At 48.6% G+C, this 22,255-nt stretch overlaps 1 protein-coding gene across 1 annotated transcript; it reads left to right on the forward strand.

Moving 5' to 3' along the window:
• Positions 1-21,960, forward strand: ECH1 (enoyl-CoA hydratase 1). Its single transcript, XM_081922280.1, has 10 exons — positions 1-140; positions 2,160-2,340; positions 3,866-3,954; positions 6,227-6,351; positions 6,436-6,484; positions 11,306-11,370; positions 13,722-13,792; positions 15,546-15,617; positions 18,123-18,273; positions 21,388-21,960. Exons 1-10 carry the CDS (start codon positions 8-10, stop codon positions 21,490-21,492), a joined length of 1,041 nt encoding a protein of 346 aa, XP_081778406.1. The 5' UTR covers positions 1-7; the 3' UTR covers positions 21,493-21,960.
• Positions 21,961-22,255: the final 295 nt, after the last annotated feature.

A 22,255-nucleotide genomic window follows, 5' to 3' on the forward strand; every position in this document is an offset into this window, starting at 1 on the left:
GAGCTAGATGAGGGGACCTTCTAGGCTTCCGACTCTGTGGTGCGACCTCCTGCCTCCCCGCCCACCTTCGCCCTCCCGTCAGTCGGAGGAAGACATGGCGGTGTCTGCGGGAGCCGTTCTGAGGGGTCTCCTGCCCAGGCGTGAGTGGGGGGCTCCCCACCTCCTTGGAGGGGGTGGTTTTCCTTCTCACCTGCCTTATTTCTCTCCTATTTTTGCTCTCCCTGTGGAGGGAAGGCGTGTCTTTTCCCTATTATTTTTATTTTATTTATTTTTATTTTTAATATTTTATTTTATTTATCTTTATTTATTTTATTTTATTTTTAATATTTTGTTTATTTTATTTTATTTTATTTTATTTATTTTATTTATTTTATTTTATTGCATTGCATTGCATTGCATTGCATTGGCTCAAGGCAGCCAGCCTGCGGGTTAAAAAGAAGAAGCGCCTTAAAACATAGGGGAAATTTGGTGTGTGCGTGTGTATGTTTGGAAAACAATATTTTTTTGGGGGGGTTTAAGCACTAATAAGATTCAAAAACTACCTTTAGGGAAATTTTTAATGTTTAACAGACCACTGTATTTTAATACTTTGTTGGAAGCCGCCCAGGGTGGCTGGGGAGACCCAGCCAGATGGGTGGGGTATAAATTGTAAATTATTATTATTATTATTATTATTATTACTTGCATATATATAATCTGTTCAAGAATATAAGGATATATACCAATAAGAAATGACCGTGGCTGCTTCCATGGATTTAGACGGAAAAGAGAAATGGAACAGATGGTGTTGTCGCCACAACGGGGGGCACTGAACCCCAAAACTCTGTTGTCTTTCTTTCTTTCTTTCTTTCTTTCTTTCTTTCTTTCTTTCTTTCTTTCTTTCTTTCTTTCTTTCTTTCTTTCCTTATTTATTACCCCACCTATTCCCCCGTCAGAGACTCTTTTGCCTTTCGTGTCGCCCTTCCCCTCCGAAGTAGGGCAAAGGTGACTCGACAGTAAATAAGGTCTCCTGTTTTAAAACAGCTTCTTGAGCCCAGGAAGGATTGTGAGGACACTTTGCTAGGGGTTTTCTCTCTCCTTTTTTTGGTGGGTGTGTTGGGGGCTTAAAAAAAAGAAAGAAAAATGAGTATTATTAGAGTCAAACCTTTCCAGGCACTTTGAAACCTAAGCTGCTTTATTGCATTGTATTTCTATCCAGCCTTTTCCTTCAAGTAGCTCAAGGTGGCGCCTACATTGTTTTCTCTCTCCTTCTTGCTCAATCCCCTTCATTTTATTTGACCCCCTTCTGAGTCCGCAGAGGGGTTTCCCCATTTTTGTTGTTGTTGTTGTTTACTCATTTAGTCGTGTCCGACTCTTCGTGACCCCCTGGACCAGAGCACGCCAGGCACTCCTGTCTTCCACTGCCTCCCGCAGTTTGGTCAAACTCATGCTGGTAGCTTCAAGAACACTGTCCAACCATCTCGTCCTCTGTCGTCCCCTTCTCCTTGTGCCCTCCATCTTTCCCAACATCAGGGTCTTTTCCAGGGAGTCTTCTCTTCTCATGAGGTGGCCAAAGTACTGGAGCCTCAGCTTCACAATCTGTCCTTCCAGTGAGCACTCAGGGCTGATTTCCTTCAGAATGTATAGGTTTGATCTTCTTGCAGTCCATGGGGCTCTCAAGAGTCTCCTCCAGCACCATAATTCAAAAGCATCCATTCTTTGGCGATCAGCCTTCTTTATGGTCCAGCTCTCACTTCCATACATCACTACTGGGAAAACCATAGCTTTAACTATACGGACCTTTGTTGGCAAGGTGATCTCTCTACTTTTTAAGATGCTGTCTAGGTTTATCATTGCTTTTCTCCCAAGAAGCAGGCGACTTTTAATTTCGTGGCTGCTGTCACCATCTGCAGTGATCATGGAGCCCAAGAAAGTAAAATCTTTCACTGCCTCCATTTCTTCCCCTACTATTTGCCAGGAGGTGATGGGACCAGTGGCCATGATATATATATATATATTTGATGTTGAGCTTCAGACCATATTTTGCGCTCTCCTCTTTCACCCTCATTAAAAGGTTATTTAATTCCTCCTCACTTTCTGCCATCAAGGTTGTGTCATCTGCATATCTGAGGTTGTTGATATTTCTTGGTTTCCCCATTAACGTGCGCTTTTGCCCCCAGACCTGCTGACGCGTCCTGCTCCCTGCCTCAGTTTAAGGACGATGTCGTCGCAACCGCCGGAGAAGCCCAAAGCCTTGGACACCTATGAAACCCTGAAGCTGGAGCGGGTGAAAGACAAGGTTTTGCACGTGGAGCTCAACCGGCCGGAGAAAAGGAACGCCATGAATGCTGCTTTCTGGAGGTAACAGGGACGTAATGGAAAAGATCGCAGGAGGTGGCACATGTTTTCAGTATGCAACAATCTGAGCGTTTTGAAGATGCTAGATAAGATGCCAGCTACCTGCTTTTTAAGAGGCTTGGTAAGGGCAGAAGACCCAGCAACATTGCAGTTTCTCATTGGCCCAGTACTTGCAGCCTAACACAGCAAGGCTCATTCGTTCAGCCATTGGATAAGAAACTAAGGCGTGTGACCTTGGATCATTTTCATCAGCAAGTGTTTTGTTTTGTTTGTTTGTTTCTTCCCCATCCTCATCCCCAACACAGCTTTAGAGCAATCTAAGCAATGAGACGCGGGTGGCGCTGTGGGTTAAACCACAGAGCCTAGGACTTGCCGATCAGAAGGTCGGCAGTTCGAATCCCCGCGACGGGGTGAGCTCCCGTTGCTCGGACCCAGCTCCTGCCCACCTAGCAGTTCGAAAGCACGTCAAAGTGCAAGTAGATAAATAGGTACTGCTCCGGTGGGAAGGTAAACAGCGTTTCTGTGCGCTGCTCTGGTTCTCCAGAAGCGGCTTAGGCATGCTGGCCACATGACCCGGAAGCTGTACGCCGGCTCCCTCGGCCAATAAAGTGAGATGAGCACCACAACCCCAGAGTCGGCCACGACTGGACCTAATGGTCAGGGGTCCCTTTACCTTTAAGCAACGAGAACTTGGATTTGTCAGCAGCAAAAATCTTTTCAGTTATATAACCGTGCTGAATTCGTGCCAGTTTTTGAAGGCTGGGTTTGTAGGCTTGGGAGCACGGAAATAAATTGTCTGGGCAGTGGATGCTGGTGGGGTGGGGCTCAGAATTTCTTTTATGGATAAGATGAAATGTCAGCTCTCTTGTCTCCAGCAAAGGAAGTGCCCAAGTGATAGATATTCTGAAAATTTTAATTTTTATTGGAAATTTTATTTACAACATAACATAACCCCCCCACCCCCCCAGTACAGAAATACAATAAACATAACATACAGCAATACAAACAACCAAATAAAAGACTTCCTTTATCTTGTATATGGCCTCCTTATTTACTTATTGTAAGAAAAATACTAATAATTATTCATAAAGGAAACAGCGATAGGTATTCTGTTGGTGACACCCCACCCCACCCCCGTAAGCTGGTCCTTTGCACAGCATCAGAAGATACACTGGAGATTGCAGAGGAGGAAAAAGCCACAGAATAAACTCAGTGGGTGGCGTTGCTGATGGCTGCTTATGCTACCCCAGCGTAGGTCTAGCAGAAAATGAATGTGCCGTTGTACTCCCTTCTCTAAAGTCGAAGCCCAGCACATAGTTGTATGCGCTGTCAGCTCCATGCGGCGCCACATGAGATTGTTTAGAAGACTTGTTAGGCAAGACATGCATCAACTTGTTTCAGTCAAATGGCTTCCTCCCACTGCTAGCAGGTGTTCTTCAGGTGGCAGGAGGTGTTCCCAAACTCACCCTCTCTCTCTCTCTCTCCCTCCCTCTCTCTCTCTCTCTCCCTCCCTCCCCTCTTGTCCTAGGGAGATGGTGGAGTGCTTCAACAAGATTGCTCAGGACTCCGAATGCCATGTGGTGGTGGTATCTGGCGCTGGGAAAATGTTCACCTCAGGTAGGTGAGGAGAGGTGCTGAGGACTAGAAAGATGTTTCTCCTGCTTTAGGGTAGAAAGTTCCTGGGCTGTTGTAGAGGCTGGCTCCTGGGGGGGGAAATTAACTCTTCTTAAAGTGGGGCACCCCTGGCCACTGGTCCCATCACCTCCTGGCAAATAGAAGGGGAAGAAATGGAGGCAGTGAGAGAATTTACTTTCTTGGGCTCCATGATAACCTGCAGATGGTGACAGCAGCCACGAAATTAAAAGACGCCTGCTTCTTGGGAGGAAAGCAATGACAAACCTAGACAGCATCTTAAAAAGCAGAGACATCACCTTGCCAACAAAGCTCCATATAGTTAAAGCTATGGTTTTACCAGTAGTGATGTATGGAAGTGAGAGCTGGACCATAAAGAAGGCTGATCGCCGAAGAATGGATGCTTTTGAATTCTGGTGCTGGAGGAGACTCTTGAGAGTCCGATGGACTGCAAGAAGATCAAACCTCTCCATTCTGAAGGAAATCAGCCCTGAGTGCTCACTGGAAGGACAGATCCTGAAGCTGAGGCTCCAATACTTTGGCCACCTCATGAGAAGAGAAGACTCCCTGGAAAAGACCCTGATGTTGGGAAAGATGGACGGCACAAGGAGAAGGGGACGACAGAGGATGAGATGGTTGGACAGTGTTCTTGAAGCTACCAGCATGAGTTTGACCAAACTGCGGGAGGCAGTGGAAGACAGGAGTGCCTGGCGTGCTCTGGTCCAGGGGGTCACAAAGAGTCGGACACGACTAAATGACTAAACAACAACAAAGTGGGGCAGGGAACCTTTTCTCTCTGGAGGGCCTCATTCCCTTCCAGGTAACATTCTCAGGGCCACATGTCAGTGGTCAGTGCAGGCAGAGGGGAAAATGGGCTGGAGGGCAATTGGTGCAAACACTCACACTCCCCTCTCCATCCTGACACACAAAAGGCATTGTCAGAGTGCAAGGATCCGTTCTAGCCTGGCAAAAGCACTTGAGCTGTAAAGTGTGTCCTTTTGTTTGTCCAGAGTCTGTTGTGTCTCATGTGTGTGAAAGAGGCATTAAGAAACACAAAAACAGTTTTTCTGACTGTTATGGGGAGCATTAAAACTGCACATGCACAAGTGTCTGTTGTGGAGCTGTTTTGCACAACGCAGAACGTGGAGGAACAAAACGTTGGGTACCTACAGACTGCCACAATTTTAGGAGTTCAAGCTTATGCTGGAACTTTAGCGTTGTGAATTTAAAGGACTCCGTCACCCTAGCGCAACAAATCCACTTTTAAGAAAGAAGCCTTTTTGCTGTTTGGAAAGTGGCCAGGAAATGTGTTGAAAAGTATGGGACATACTTTCAAAGTGTTGGTGCTGACCTTTAAAGCCCTAAACGGCCTCGGTCCTGTATACCTGAAGGAGCGTCTCCACCCCAATCGTTCAGCCCGGACACTGAGATCCAGCACCGAGGGCCTTCTGGCAGTTCCCTCATTGCAAGAAGTGAGGTTACAGGGAACCAGGCAGAGGGCCTTCTCGGTGGTGGCACCCGCCCTGTGGAACACTGTCCCAGGTGATGTCAAGGCAATAAACAACTATTTTACTTTTAAAAGACACCTGTTTAGGGAAGTTTTTAATGTCTGACACTGTATTGTTTTTGATATTTGGTTGGAAGCCACCCAGAGTGGCTCCGAGGGATCCAGCACCGAGGGCCTTCTGGTGGTTCCCTCATTACGAGAAGTGAGGTTACAGGGAACCAGACAGAGGGCCTTCTCGGTAGTGGCGCCCGCCCTTCAGATGTGAAAGAAATAAGTAGCTATCTTATCTTTAAAAGACATCTGAAGGCAACCCTGTTTAGGAAAGTTTTTAATATTTAATGCTGTATTGTTTTTAACACTCAATTGGAAGCTGCCCAGAGTGGCTGGGGAATCTTAGCCAGATGGACGGGGTATAAATAATAAATAAATTATTATTATTATTATTATTATTATTATTATTATTATTATTATTATTACAAGAGACTGATTAATGGGTAAACACCATGTAAGCAAGTGAGAATGAGTGCTTATTGTCTCATAACCTGTCCCATATACAAAAGGATGCTCAGTAAAGCTTAGGCAGCCTAACCACCTAACCACTGCGCAAGCGAATCAGGATAAACAAACAGGTTTTCTGAAGAAGCCGGGAAGTTTCTTTTGAGCAAAGCAGCGGCACAGAATTGAGACGGGGTGTCACTTATTTGGGAGTAATGTGGACCGTCCTGGTTCTCCCATGCTCTCGCCCGGCAGGTATTGACTTGATGGAGATGGGCAGCACATTCCTGATGATACCAGGAGACGACACTGCCCGGAAGGCTTGGAACATCCGCCAGAAGATCCGGGAGTATCAAGAAACCTTCACGGTATTGGAGAAGGTGAGTGGGCTGAAGCTGCAGTTGGCCCCACCCTTGGATGAGAAACCATCTCCATCCACGGCTAACTGTTCCTTTGTCTTTTAGTGCCCTAAGCCCGTAATTGTTGCCGTTCACGGGGGCTGCATTGGAGGAGGTGAGTCTGCAACACTTGCGTCATAAATAACCTGAAACCCCCCTCTTCCCCGCTTCCACCATTCCCCCTCACAACCGCAGTAGTTTTGTGGGTGTTGCAAGTTGCAACAGGTAACCGTGGGCCAAATCTGGCATTTCAGCAGCGGCTTTTATTTCTTTTTCTTTATTATGTATTTTGATCTTGCTTTTTTATTTTATTTTACTAGTTTTTTTAAATACAGTGGTACCTCGGGTTACATAACGCTTCAGGTTACAGACTCCGCTAACCCAGAAATAGTGCTTCAGGTTAAAGAACTTTGCTTCAGGATGAGAACAGAAATTGTGCTCCAGCAGCAGCAGCAGGAGGCCCCATTAGCTAAAGTGGTGCTTCAGGTTAAGAACAGTTTCAGGTTACGAACAGCCCTCCGGAACGAATTAAGTACTTAGCCCGAGGTACCACTACATTACAAGAAAAGGAAAAAGAAATAGAAACAAAAATCAATACATAACACTGTAGGCAATATGACAATTCAGATTTGAATACCTATGACTACACCTTTTTAACAATGTTTTCCCACCTCTCTCTCCTCCCCCTACTTCCCACCACTATCCGTCTTATCGCTTAAATATTCATTCCAGATCTCTTCATATTCATCCATTCTTAATTTGCTTCGACATGCAATTTGTTCGTATGCAGCTAATCTGTCCATATTATCAATCCATGTGCTCAGTGGAATCTTTTTGCAGCTCTTGCAATTCATCAAGACAAGTTCTTTTTGCTTCTAATATGTGTCTTTTAAACTCCCTCAGCTATCCCAACTGCAGGGGGCAGTGTTGTAACATTATATTATTTATAATAATATAATATAATATAATATAATATAATATAATATAATATAATATAATATAATATAATATAATATAATACAGTGGTGCCCCGCAAGACGAATGCCTCGCAAGACGAAAAACCCGCAAGACGAAAGGGTTTTTCGGTTTTTGCGACGCTTCGCTAGACGATTTTCCCTATGGGCTTGCATCGCAAGACGAAAGCCCATAGGGAAATCTCGGGGACCTTTTTTTAAATGCTGGCGGTGGGGAGCAAAGCCTTTTCCCCCCCTCCGGACTTCAGAAGAGGTCCAGGAAGGCCGGCGGGGGCGAAAGGCTTTGCTCCCCACCGCCAGCATTTTAAAAGCGGTCCGGGATAGCAGGGAAGCGCTTCCCGCTATCCCGGACGGCTTTTGAAGGCAGGCGGGGGGGCAAAGACTTTTGCCCCCCGCCCGCCTTGGGAAGAGGTCCAGGACCTCTTCCCAAGGCGGGCGGGGGGAAATGTCTTTGCCCCCCCTGCCTGCCTAACCGGGGGCTTTTAAATCGCCCCGGGACTGTCCGGGGCGATTTAAAAGCCCCCGGACGGCTTTTGAAGCCTCCCCCCGCCGCCCGGCATCGGGGCATCGTCCCGATACCGGGCGGCGGGGCGAGAAAGCCTCCCCCCGCCACCCGGCTTCGGGGCATCGTCCCGATGCCGGGCGGCGGGGCGGGAAAGCCTCCCCCCGCCGCCCAGCTTCGGGGCATCGTCCCGATGCCGGGCGGCGGGGCAGGAACACCTCCCCCCGCCGCCCGGCTTCGGGGCATCGTCCCGATGCCGGGCGGCGGGGGGAGGTGTTCCTGCCCCGCCGCCCGGCATCGGGACGATGCCCCGAAGCCGGGCGGCGGGGCGGGAAAGCCTCCCCCCGAAGCCGAGCGGCGGGGCGGGAAAGCCTCCCCCCGCCGCCCGGCGTCGGGGCATCGTCCCGATGCCGGGCGGCGGGGCGGGAACGCCTCCCCCCGCCGCCCGGCTTCAGAACGATGTCCCGAAGCCCGGCGGCGGGGCGGGAAAGCCTCCCCCCGCCGCCCGGCATCGGAACGATGTCCCGAAGCCGAGCGGCGGGGCGGGAAAGCCTCCCCCCGCCGCCCGGCATCGGGGCATCGTCCCGATGCCGGGCGGCGGGGCGGGAAAGCCTCCCCCCGCCGCCCGGCGTCGGGGCATCGTCCCGATGCCGGGCGGCGGGGCGGGAACGCCTCCCCCCGCCGCCCGGCTTCAGAACGATGTCCCGAAGCCCGGCGGCGGGGCGGGAAAGCCTCCCCCCGCCGCCCTGCTTCAGAACGATGTCACGAAGCCCGGCGGCGGGGCCGCGAAGCCTGGGCGCGCTGGCAACTCTCCGCAAGGAGCGCTCCCGCTGCTTGCGGAGAGGTCCGCGAAGCCTGTCCTGGACCTCTTCTGAAGGCAGGCGGGGGGCAAAAGTCTTTGTCCCCCTGCCTGCCTTCCCAGGGGCTTTTAAATCGCCCCGGACAGCGGAGAAGTCCTCCGCTGTCCTGGGCGATTTTAAAATGCCACCTGCCAGAAGAGGTCGGGGCAAGGCGGTTTCCATAGGAACGCATTAATTGATTTTCAATGCATTCCTATGGAAAACCGTGCATCGCAAGACGAAAAACTCGCAAGACGAAGAGACTTGCGGAACGAATTAATTTCGTCTTGCGAGGCACCACTGTATAATATAATATAATAATAATATAATATAATATAATATAAATATTATACACACACACACACCTATATATATACACACATATATGCATACACACACACACACACACACATATATATATATATATTTAAACCATTCTGATAAGCATTTGATCCACGCTTCAGCTACATAATCAACTTTCCTTTCTCTTAAATGGGTGTAATCTGAAGGCGCCAGAGGATGTCACGCAGCTGAAGTGAATCAGGTTTGCACCTGGTTGCAGGTTCCCAGACGTATTAAATATATAACGTTTAAAACATATAACCCAGGCTTTCCTGGACTCTCAACCCTGTTTTTTCCCTTTTCTTTTGGTGTGTGTGTTCCTTGCTCAGTTTTACATAAATCATAGAATTGGAAGAGACCACAAGGGCCATCGAGTCCAACCCCCTGCCAAGCAGGAAACACCATCAGAGCACTCCTGACATATGGGTGTCAAGCCTCTGCTTAAAGACCTCCAAAGAAGGAGACTCCACCACACTCCTGGGCAGCAAATTCCACTGTCGAACAGCTCTTACTGTCAGGAAGTTCTTCCTAATGTTTAGGTGGAATCTTCTTTCTTGTAGTTTGGATCCATTGCTCCGTGTCCGCTTCTCTGGAGCAGCAGAAAACAACCTTTCTCCCTCCTCTATGTGACATCCTTTTATATATTTGAACATGGCTATCCTATCACCCCTTAACCTCCTCTTCTCCAGGCTAAACATGCCCAGCTCCCTTAGCCGTTCCTCATAAGGCATCGTTTCCAGGCCTTTGACCATTTTGGTTGCCCTCCTCTGGACACGTTCCAGTTTGTCAGTGTCCTTCTTGAACTGTGGTGCCCAGAACTGGACACAGTACTCCAGGTGAGGTCTGACCAGAGCAGAATACAGTGGCACTATTACTTCCCTTGATCTAGATGCTATACTCCTATTGATGCAGCCCAGAATTGCATTGGCTTTTTTAGTTGCCGCGTCACACTGTTGGCTCATGTCAAGTTTGTGGTCAACCAAGACTCCTAGATCCTTTTCACATGTACTGCTCTCAAGCCAGGTGTCACCCATCTTGTATTTGTGCCTCTCATTTTTTTTTTGCCCAAGTGCAATACTTTACATTTCTCCCTGTTAAAATTCATCTTGTTTGTTTTGGCCCAGTTCTCTAATCTGTCAAGGTCGTTTTGAAGTGTGATCCTGTCCTCTGGGGTGTTAGCCACCCCTCCCAGTTTGGTGTCATCTGCAAATTTGATCAGGATGCCCTTGAGTCCATCATCCAAGTCGTTGATAAAGATGTTGAATAAGACTGGGCCCAAGACAGAACCCTGTGGCACCCCACTAGTCACTCTTCTCCAGGATGAAGAGGAACCATTGATGAGCACCCTTTGGGTTCGGTCGGTCAGCCAGTTACAAATAGTTTTCCTTGGTTTTTATGAAGTTTTGCTGAGTGTTATTGCAGCACGCTTATATATTTAACGAAATGTGTATACCACTTGACTTTAATAAAAAAACCACACCAAGTGGTTTGCGAAGTGTATCGACGTTATCAATATGTTGCTGCCTTTTTCTAATACAGTGGTACCTCGGGTTACATACGTTTCAGGTTACAGACACTTCAGGTTACAGACTCCGCTAACCCAGAAATATTACCTCGGGTTAAGAACTTTGCTTCAGGATGAGAACAGAAATCGTGCTCCGGTGGCGCAGCGGCAGCGGGAGGCCCCATTAGCTAAAGTGGTGCTTCAGGTTAAGAACAGTTTCAGGTTCAGAACGGACCTCCGGAACGATTTAAGTACTTAACCCAAGGTACCACTGTACTTTAACTATTTATTTGTGCTTTTATCTAGTGTTTTTATCTTGTGAACCACCCTGAGATCTTTGGATGAAGGGCAGTAAATAGCTCTAATAAAAATTAAAATAAAATTTTGGGTTTTTTGCCTTCAGCATGCTTTATGTGAACCATTTAGATTCGCTGCCGTATTAATCAGCATGTAAATTATACAGTGGTACCTCTGGATGCAAATGGGATCCGTTCCAGAGCCCTGTTCGCATCCTGAAGCGAACGTAAGATGCGACTGCGAGGTCACATTTCGCTGCTTCCACGCATGTGCGTGACTTCATTTGCGAGCGGCGAAACCTGGAAGTAATGCGCCCCGTTACTTCCGGGTCACCGCGGAGCGCAACCCGAAAATGCTTATCTTGATGCATATTCATCTTCTGGCCCTAGATCTGGAAACGTGCTGAATGTTCAGCTGCTGAGCATCCTTCTATTGGGACGTGAACAGCATTGTTTATCTGTTCTTGTTCCCTCTACAGGTATGAATCTCATTTCCGCCTGCGATATCCGCTACTGTACTCAAGATGCCTGGTTCCAGGTTAAGGTGTGTTGTGAGAGCTCCTATCACCTTTCTTCCCAGGGGAACCTACCTGGCTTGGTAGTCTTGCTCCAAGCCCCTTAGGAACTAAGGAAGGTTCCTTACACCAAGTTTAGCTCAGTACAGTGGAGCCTCGCAAGACGAAAAGAATCCGTTCCGCGAGTCTCTTTGTCTTCCGGTTTTTTCGTCTTGCGAAGCAAGCCCATTAGCGGATTAGCGCTATTAGCGGCTTAGCGGATCAGCTGATAAGCGGCTTAGCGGATCAGCTGATAAGCGGCTTAGCGGATCAGCTGATAAGCGGCTTAGCGGATCAGCTGATAAGCGGCTTAGCGGCTTGGGAAAAGGGGGGGGGGAGGAAAAAAACCCCACAGGAACTCGCAAGACATTTTCGTCTTGCGAAGCACGCCCATAGGAAATTCGTTTTGCGAAGCACCTCCAAAACGGAAAACCCTTTCATCTAGCGGGTTTTCCGTCTTGCGAGGCAGTCGTCTTGCGGGGCACCACTGTATTAACTACAGTGGCAGAAACTTTCCAGGATTCCAGACAAGGGACATTCAGGAAAATTCAGGAGGAACATAAGAAAATATTACAGTGCATAGTTACATACCCGCCAACATTTCTCTGATGAAAAGAGGGACATCCTATTCCATAATAACAACAACAACAGCAGTAATACTAATTTTATTATTTATACCCCATCCCCCTGACTTGGTTGCCCCAGCCACTCTGGGTGGCTTCCAACATATCTAGAAGCCTAATAAAAACATTTAAAAACCTGAACAAGGGCTGCATTTTGATGGGTCAAGGATCATATAACTCCATGCCCTCCAACATTTCTCCAATGAAAATAGGGATGTCCTCCAGAAAAGTGGGACATTTTGGGATCAAATCAGAAACCGGGACGGTCTCTGTAAATCCGGGACTGTCCCTGGAAAATAGGGGAATTTAGAGGGTCTGAACGGTTGCCTTCAGTTGCCTTCTGAAGGTTTGCATAGTCTTGCAGGGGTAACATAACTCCAGATCCTTTGCAACATTTCTCCAATAAAACCAGGGACATCTTGCCATACCCTCCCAACATTTCTTGGGTGAAAATAGGGACGTCTTAAGGAAAAGCAGGGGACGCGGGTGGCGCTGTGGGTTAAACCACAGAGCCTAGGACTTGCTGACAAGAAGGTCGGCGGTTCGAATCCCCGTAACAGGGTGAGTTCCCGTTGCTCGGTCCCTGCTCCTTCCAAACTAGCAGTTCAAAAGCACGTCAAAGTGCAAGTAGATAAATAGGTACCGCTCTGGTGGGAAGGTGAACGGCGTTTCCGTGCGCTGCTCTGGTTTGCCAGAAGCGGCTTAGTCCTGCTGGCCACATGACCCGGAAGCTGTACGCCGGCTCCCTTGGCCAGTAAAGCGAGATGAGCGCCGCAACCCCAGAGTTGGTCACGACTGGGCCTAATGGTCAGGGGTCCCTTTACCCTTTTTAAGGAAAAGCAGGACATTCCAGGATCAAATCAAAAACCGGGATGGCTTTTGTAAATTCAGGACTGTCTTGGGAATGCAAGAACACTTGGAGCGTATGTAGGGTTTTTGCTTTGTTTTTTTGCAACTTAAATATATGTTTATTAAATATTTCTTAGTGTACAGTTGGAGAGTCTGTAATTAAACTATGGAACTCGCTCCTGCAGAAAGCAATTAGGGCCACTGTATTGGATGGCTTTTAAAAGAAGACAGCTACCAGCCACAATGGCTATGTTCTGCCTCTGTGGCTGGAGGCAGAAATGCTTCTGAATACCAGTTGCTGGAAACCGCAGGCGGAGAGAGGTCTCCGTTGCTTGTGTCCTGCTTGCAGGTTAAATAATAATAATAATAATAATAATAATAATAATAATAATAATAATAATTTTATTTATACCCCGCCCATCTGACTGGGTCTCCCCAGCCACTCTGGGCGGCTTCCAACCAAATATCAAAAACAATACAGCGCCAGACATTAAAAACCTCCCTAAACAGGTGTCTTTTAAAAGTAAAATAGTTGTTTATTGCCTTGACATCACCTGGGACAGTGTTGCACAGGGCATGCGCCACCACCGAGAAGGCCCTCTGCCTGGTTCCCTGTAACCTCACTTCTCGCAACGAGGGAACCACCAGAAGGCCTTCGGTGCTGGATCTCAGTGTCTGGGCAGAACAATGGGGATGGAGATGCTCCTTCAGGTATACAGGACATCTGGTTGGCCACTGTGAGAAGGGGATGCTGGATTCCATGGGCCAAAGGCCTGATCATTTTATGTTCTTAACATGCCCTGCCAGGAAGGTGTCAAAAGATGGAACTTTCTTCAGATGATTTAACCCATCTCTCCTCCTCCCTCCAGGAAGTGGACGTTGGTTTGGCAGCCGACGTCGGCGTTCTGCAACGGCTACCTCATATCGTCGGAAATCGGAGGTCAGTGTTCGTTTCTCTTCCAACTTCGCTTCCTTCCCTCCCCCCCTCTTGTGGCTTGTAAGGGAGGTATTAGCATTGGTGAAGTTGGTTTGGGGCACAGCGAGCCCTTTACAGTGGTGCCTCGCAAGACGAAATTAATTCATTCCGTGAGGCTCTTCATATAGTGGTTTTTTCGTCTTGCGAAGCAAGCCCATTGACAGCTTAGCAGATTAGCGCTATTAGTGGTTTAGCGGCTTTTAGTGATCAGCTGTTAAGCGGCTTATCAGCGGATCAGCTGATAAGCGGCTTAGCGGCTTAGGGAAAGGGGGGAAAAACCGCAGCAACTCGCAAGACATTTTCGTCTTGCGAAGCAAGCCCATAAAGAAATTCGTTTTGCGAAGCGCCTCCAAAACAGAAAACCCTTTCGTCTAGCGGGTTTTCCGTCTTGCGAGGCGTTCGTCTTGCGGGGCACCACTGTATATCGGTGTTAGAGATATTAATGAATAAAATTAGAAAAGACGAGACTATAAAAGGGATTGTGATGGGGGGGGGAGTACAGTGGTGCCCCGCAAGACGAATGCCTCGCAAGACGAAAAACCCGCAAGACGAAAGGGTTTTTCGGTTTTTGCGACGCTTCGCTAGACGATTTCCCCTATGGGCTTGCATTGCAAGACGAAAGCCCATAGGGAAATCTCGGGGACCTTTTTTTAAATGCTGGTGGTGGGGAGCAAAGCCTTTTCCCCCCCTCTGGACTTCAGAAGAGGTCCAGGAAGGCCGGCGGGGGCGAAAGGCTTTGCTCCCCACCGCCAGCATTTTAAAAGCGGTCCGGGATAGCAGGGAAGCGCTCCCCGCTATCCCGGACGGCTTTTGAAGGCAGGCGGGGGGAGCAAAGACTTTGCTCCCCCCTGCCTGCCTTTCCGGGAGAGCGGAAAAGGCAGCGCTGCCTTCCCGCCAGCATTTTAAGATCGCCCCGGGACAGCGGAAAAGTCTCCGCTGTCCCGGGAAGGCAGGCGGGGGGGAAGCAAAGACTTTCGCCCCCGCCAGCCTTCAGAAGAGGTCGGGGGACAGTCTGTCCCCAGACCTGGTCTGAAGGCGGTTCGGTTTCCATAGGAACGCATTAATTGATTTTTAATGCATTCCTATGGGAAACCGTGCTTCGCAAGACGAAAAACTCGCAAGACAAAAAGACTTGCGGAACGAATTAATTTCGTCTTGCGAGGCACCACTGTATAAAGTAAGAGCCTTCGCAGACGATTTGATTACCGCTACTGAAAATCCAATAGAATGTATCCCAAGAGCAATAGCCTGTATAAATGAATTTGGACACCTAGCTGGCTTTAAGATAAAGTATTAAAAAACGAATCTATTAGTTAAAAATATGGGGAACCAAGAAAAAAGTGAGCTACGAAGAATCTCAGGGTTGCAGATAAAAAAAAAAAGATGAAATATTTCAGCATATGGATGACGACAAAAAATATAGACCTATTCCATCCCTTCTCCCGCTTTGCTGTGAAGCCAGCAGAGCAGTTGGACTTAACTGTCAGGGGTCCCTTTACCGTTACTATACCACCCTACAACAGAAAGACAAAATGGGAATTCAAAATACATAATAAAACCCCTGCTGTCCCATCCAACTGGAGAAGGGTTTACAATACCACAAGAGTTGGTAGTTCAGCCCACAGTTCGGCTTTGCCCTGCAGGGGAAAATGCCTCACTTTCTTCTCCATGAAGGAGAAATTTTCCTGACCTGCCGATTCTATCCTCCTGCTCCCAGCCTGGTCAACGAGTTGGCTTTCACTGCCAGGAAGATGATGGCGCCTGAAGCCGAGAGCAGCGGCCTGGTCAGGTATGTGGCACATTCCCCCAGACAGTCCGCCTATGCAAAATTGTGTGGGGCTGATAACAGCAACTTCCTCCTTGGCCCACAACCCTCTTTTGAGGGAGGCAGGTTCCCCTTTTCATTTCGTGGCCTCTGTCCAGCAAAGTCAGGAGTCGGGCAATTATTAGGGGAAGGGTTTGGGGGTGGGGATGCAAATGAGAGTGGCTAATGGCCCTAACGTCATGCAAAATCTCCTGCCCACATCTCAAAAAAGATACTTATAGAGCCAGGAAAGATCCGGAACAAAGAACCACTTGAACGAGGTGAAACAGGAGGAAAAACTGAAGCGGGGTGGGTTGTTGTTGTTTAGTCGTGTCTGACTCTTCGTGACCCCCTGGACCAGAGCACGCCAGGCCCTCCTGTCTTCCACTGCCTCCCGCAGTTTGGTCAAGCTCATGTTGGTATCTTCGAGAACACTGTCCAAGCATCTCGTCCTCTGTCGTCCCCTTCTCCTTGTGCCCTCCATCTTTCCCAACATCAGGGTCTTCTCCAGGGAGTCTTCTCTTCTCATGAGGTGGCCAAAGTCTTGCAGCCTCAGCTTCAGGATCTGTCCTTCCAGTGAGCACTCAGGGCTGATTTCCTTCAAAATGGATAGGTTTGATCTTCTTGCAGTCCATGGGACTCTCAAGAGTCTCCTCCAGCACCATAATTCAAAAGCATCAATTCTTTGGCGATCAGCCTTCTTTATGGTCCAGCTCTCACTTCCATACATCACTACTGGGAAAACCGTAGCTTTAACTATACAGACCTTTGTTGGCAAGGTGATGGGTTGGCAAGCGGGGTGGGTAGGGACTGTTTTTTCTTGTAGGCCGTCTTCTGCGTGTCTGGGGCAACGGCTGTGACTCTTGCCCCTCCAGATTAGCAGGAGGTCTGGCCACAGTTGAAGATCACGTTTAATATGACGTTTATATTCCACCTTTTCCCCCAAGGTCACCCAGTGTGAGCTTCATGAGCTGAGGATTTATCCAGGTGGGGCGCTGAGGGGTTTGCCCTGGGGAGAAGAAGTGTGCTTGGGGGTTTGTTAACTTCAGACAGCTAAGCAAGAGCACAGCAGAGAGATGCAGGGCGACGAATCAAGAGCGTTAATTGCTTTATTCCGCTGTGATTTACAAGGCTGCTCTCTTACGTGATTTTAGGGACGGCTCGGGCAAATTCACAGGAGACCCTTTTCAGTAACCGTTATTCCTAAAAGCAGCCTTTCTCAGCCTGTGGGTGCCCAGATGTTGTTGAACTACAACTCCCATCACCCCTAGCTAGCAAGGCCAGAGCTCAGGGATGATGGGAGTTGTAGTCCAACAACATCTGGGCACCCACAGGTTGAGAACCGCTTCCTAAAAGGAACCTCGGAGGTTACTGACTACAAATACTTTCCGAGTGTGTTGAATATGTCTTATAAATAACGCCCCCTCCCTGAAAAGAGGTGTCTGTGAATTTCCCCTTTTAGAAGGACAACTTCATGTGTGCGTGTTTTCTGCTAACTCCCCCACCTTTGGCATGGAGAACTAAGTGAGGTGATGCCCTCCTCCATCATCGCCCTGGGTTGGACTAGATGATCCCCTGGGTCCCTTCCAATTATTCTAATGTCAGGACTCCCCCCTTTGCTTAATCACACCATCCTGCTTCCAGGATGAGCCAGTGTGGTTTAGTGTTTAAGAGTGGTAGTCTCGTAATCTGGTGAACCGGGTTCGATTCCCCGCTCCTCCACATGCAGCTGCTGGGTGACCTTGGGCCAGTCACACGTCTTTGAAGTCTCTCAGCCCCACTCACCTCACAGAGTGTTTGTTGTGGGGGAGGAAGGGAAAGGAGAATGTTAGCCGCTTTGAGACTCCTGAAGGGGAGTGATAAAGTGGGATATCAGATCCAAACTCCTCCTGTGCGGGGGGATACTCCTAAGAGCTCTCAGTGATGCTAAACACATTACAGCTCCAATAATTCTCTGGGGGAGCCATGTATTGTGTGAATGTGGCCTGAGTAAGTCTTACCATAGTCCTGTAACACAGGTAGGGACTGGATAAATTCTGTTCTCTCCATTTCTCAATTTTCCAATGTTGTGCTTAGTTCTCTGCACTTCCACAATAGCTTACAATTTATTTATTTTTCAAAAGCCCTCATGAAAATTCATCAGCATTCCAGTATGCAATTTCTACTAATACGCATTCTTTTGAGAGCCAGTGTGGTGTAGTGGTTAAGAGCGGTGGACTTGTAATCTGGTGAACCGGGTTCGATTCCCTTCTCCTCCAAAGGCAGCTGCTGGGTGACCTTGGGCCAGTCACACTTCTCTGAAGTCTCTCAGCTCAGGGATGATGGGAGTTGTAGTCCAACAACATCTGGGGACCCACTCACCTCACAGAGTGTTTGTTGTGGGGGAGGAAGGGAAAGGAGAATGTTAGCCGCTTTGAGACTCCTTAAAGGGAGTGAAAGGCAGGATATCAAATCCAAGCTCTTCTTCTTCTTCTTCCCTCCCCTGCTCAGCCGTGTCTTCCAAGACAAGGAGACCATGATGCAGAGCGCTTTCGACTTGGCCACTGAGATTGCCAGCAAGAGTCCGGTTGCTGTGCAGGGCACCAAAGTCAACCTGGTCTACTCCAGGGACCACCCTGTGTCTGAAGGCCTGAAGTATATGGTGAGTTTCGTGGGGCACGGGCTTTGCAGAGTAGGGGGTCTCGGGTTTGCCGCCCGGACCCTCCAAGAAACAGAGCAGAGATTTCAAAGGCCTTTGGCTGCATCCACTGCCAAGCCAGAGGCTAAGAGTGGCCCTCCAGTCCTTCCTACCTGGCCCTCAGGACTCTTCCCCAGGCTGCACCCCTCAAGAGCCATTCTTCACACCTTCCTGGCCTGTTTTTGCCTGACTGGAATATGTCCTCCAAGTCTGACAGCACCGTATTTTTCGCTCCATAAGACACACTTTTTCCCTCCTAAAAAGTAAGGGGAAATGTATGTGTGTCTTATGGAGTGAATGCAGGGGGGAGGCAGGCAGGAAAAGCCCCCAAGAGCCGCACACAAGCTCCGCGCGGCTCTTGCGGGCTTTTCCCCAGGAGGGAGAAGGGACTGACGCGGCCAGTCACTCCCTTCTCCCTCCTCGTCCGGGAGAGGCTCCGCGCGGCTATGGCAGAAGCCAAGACAGCGAGCGGGATGGATCCCACTCGTTGTCTTGGCTTCTTTGGGGCTTGGGGGGGGGATATATATATATTTTTTTATTTCCCCCTCTAAAAACTAGGTGTGCCTTATGGTCCGGTGCACCTTATGGAGCGAAAAATACGGTACCTATTGCGTGGGTGAAGCCTGGCTGGAGGACCGAGAGGGTTGTGCGCAGAAACTAGCCGACTATTAACAAAGCAAAATTTGCATGGGTTGCTCCTCCCACTTCTGCCTCTGGCCCCGCCCATCACCAGCATGCAGCCCCCGGAAGGTAATGCAACCCACAGGTTTAAATACGTTCCCCATCCCTGAGATAGGCAGCACTTTGCAGGAAGGCCTCAACTGGCTCCGTGCAACTCATAAATGCATTTCGCCCTTTGTTCCCGTTTTGCAACAGGAACAAGGTGCAGCCGCCCTTGGTTTCTAGGATTTGGCACCAGCAGAAGCAAGCGTAGTGCAATAAAGCAATAAAGCGATTTGCACAACACGGTTGCCGGGCTGCAGAAATCCAGGCTCTGACTTTTGCACTCAGACAGCTGTTCCTGCTGTGCCACGGAAAACCCCAAGGTGCCCAGCTGACTTTCAGAGATGTGTCCAGCCAAGTTCTGCTCAGATCAAGCCCAGTGAAGTGAATGGGCCTGAGTTAATCTTGAATGCTAAGGGGGGTTTGCTCTGAGTCACACCAACATTTCTAGTTAAAAGGTTTTCGGCAGGGACTGGGAAAAGTGAAAGCCCCTGCTTGGGGTGAGCAGGCAGGGAGTCCCCCAAGTGCTGCCCCACTGAAAAACAGATTTCTGACAAATGTGGAACAAGGGTTATGTGTCACCTGTAACAGTTCTTGAGTGGGGTCCATATACAGTCAAACCTCTGCTCTTGAATGCCTTTGTTTTGGAACGTTTCGGCTCCCGAACACTGGAAACCCAGAAGTTAAATGTTCCAGGGAAACGATTTGCTGAATTAATAAATTAGAAATTGGAATACAGAAAGGGGAGGTACGAGGAAGTCGGGGAAGTAAGTTATAAGAAAATAAGGGACTGAAATCATACGTGTTTTTATTTTTTGTTTGTCTTTTATTATTGTATTGTTTAGTTTTGTTTTCATAAAATGCTGGAAACCTTCATAAAAATCTTTTTTAAAAAAATGTTCCAGTTTTCAAACGTTTTTTGGAAGCCGAATGTCCAACACGGCTTCCGCTTGAGTGCAGGAAGGTCCCGCAACCAATCAGAAGTCACGCATCAGCTGTCGAACGTTTCGGAAGCCGAACGGGCTTCCGGAACGGATTACAGTGGTACCTCAGGTTACATATGCTTCAGGCTACAGACTCCGCTAACCCAGAAATAGTGCTTCAGGTTAAGAACTTTTCTTCAGGATGAGAACAGAAATCATGCTCTGGTGGTGTGGCAGCAGCAGGAGGCCCCATTAGCTAAAGTGGTGCTTCAGGTTAAGAACAGTTTCAGGTTAAGAACGGACCTCCGGAACGAATTAAGTACTTAACCTGAGGTACCACTGTATGTTCGACAACCGAGGTTTGACTGTAACGTATGAATTTGAGATGTTTAGGTCTGAAGGATGGGTAAGTATCACTTAGCAGAAGGAAGAATAACTGGATGTTAGCTGAGAGAAAATATTTTGAATACTTTTTTGTATATAACTGAAAAATGCAAATCAGAAGTCCCTTTGATCTCTCTCTTGTCTTTCTTTCTGTTTTCTGTTCCTCTCTTCCATTTTTCTTCCTTTTTCTCCCCCCTCTCCCTTTTCTTGGTGTCCTCTGCTCCGGGTTTTCATTGGAACTGTACACACCTGAAGGTGACAGGTGGTTGGCAAAGGGTCTTGGGTGAGAGGCTGGGAGGAGAATGGGAAGCTGCCAACTAAGAGGTGAGAGGGTCCACACCTTTCTGTGTGACATAAGGGTTAAGGTCTATCTTTGAAAGAGGACTCCGCCTTTTTCTTTCTTCCTCTGTTTTTATTTAGATTACTGTATTTTTCGCTCCATAAGACGCACCTGACCATTAGACGCACCTAGTTTTTGGAAGGGGATTTCAAGAAAAAAATATATTTTTAAAGGGAGCGCTGAGCAGAGCCTGTATGCTTGCAGGCTTTTCCCCAGGAGGGAGAAAAAACCCCAAGAGCTGCACACCTGCTCCACGCGGCTAGTGAAAGGGAGTGCTGCTCTTGGGGGCTTTTCCGGGAGATGGGGGAAGGGCCTGAGGGGCTGCCCTCTGTCCCTTCCCCCACCTCCCACAAAAGCACGCAAGAGCCGTGCGCTCTTTAAAGGATGCGCGGCTCCTGCGGGCTTTTTTACAGGAGGGAGAAGAGACTGACGCGGCCAGTCAGGCCCTTCTCCCTCCTGGGGAAAAGCCCGCAAGAGCCGCGCGGAGCAAGTGTGCGGCTCTTGGGGGCCTTTCCCGCCTGCCTCCCGCCTGCATTCGCTCCGTAAGACACACACACATTTCCCCTTACTTTTTAGGAGGGGAAAAGTGTGTCTTATGGAGCGAAAAATACGGTAGTTTATTTTAAGAGGTGCTCCCATGCATAAAGAACAAACAGCTAAGGCTGTTGCTCAGGCCTTTTCTGAGCCCGATTTGTTTCTGCCCTGCAGGCTACCTGGAACATGAGCATGCTTCAGACAGAGGACATCTTGAAGTCCGCCCAAGGCATCATGGAGAAGAAAACAACCAGGCAGATAACCTACTCCAAGCTGTAGCTGCTCTGCGCTTGCAGCAGAAGGCAGCAAGCCCCCAACAAGAGCAGTAAGGGTGGGCTGCCGCTTTGGACATGGGCGAGACTGGACTCCAAGACCCCCCGCGAGAGAAATGGGGGGCAGCAGGTGCCTTCAGATACCGGCTCAGCCATGCAGCTGAGTGACACGTAACACCTTAGGAGGGGTAGAGAGGCCTTCCTTCTGAAAATTGGTGCTTTCCCCACCCAAAGGAAGGTTAGTGGTAGAACCGGAAATAAACATTTAAAACGCAATCAGCGCTCTGGGAGGAGAGGAGATTATTTCGGCGGAGAATAAACCCTGCTTCAGTTAATGCCGCAGCGAGGATGTTGGTTCTCGGCTCAGTTTGTTTGCTTATATTGGTGTACCGCTTTAATTCTGTTTGCAAATAAAAAGCTAGAAAAAACCCCGTCAACAAATAAGCTGGAAATATATTCATAAAAGTGTATGTCATCAGGGCCACGTTGAAACTTGAACGTGGAATAATAATACACATCAAAATTCTGCTGTGCTGTCTGTCTGGTGGCTTGACACATCACAGTTTGAGCACGCAGATATTTATTTTGCAACCTCTCAACCTAATCCTGTTTTTGCATCCATGAGAACTAGAAGTTTGGCGGCATGCTCAGTCGGACGCTGAGTCGTGCACACCCTGTGCCAAATTTTGCACACCTGCAGCCCTTGTGTACAGTGCCTCTGTGGGAATGCAGCCCTTGACAGAACGCATAGCGTTCCCCAGACCTCCTTA

The sequence above is a fragment of the Podarcis melisellensis genome (genome assembly GCF_964234715.1).
Source record: "Podarcis melisellensis genome assembly, chromosome: 8".
Taxonomy (NCBI): Eukaryota; Metazoa; Chordata; class Lepidosauria; order Squamata; family Lacertidae; genus Podarcis; species Podarcis melisellensis.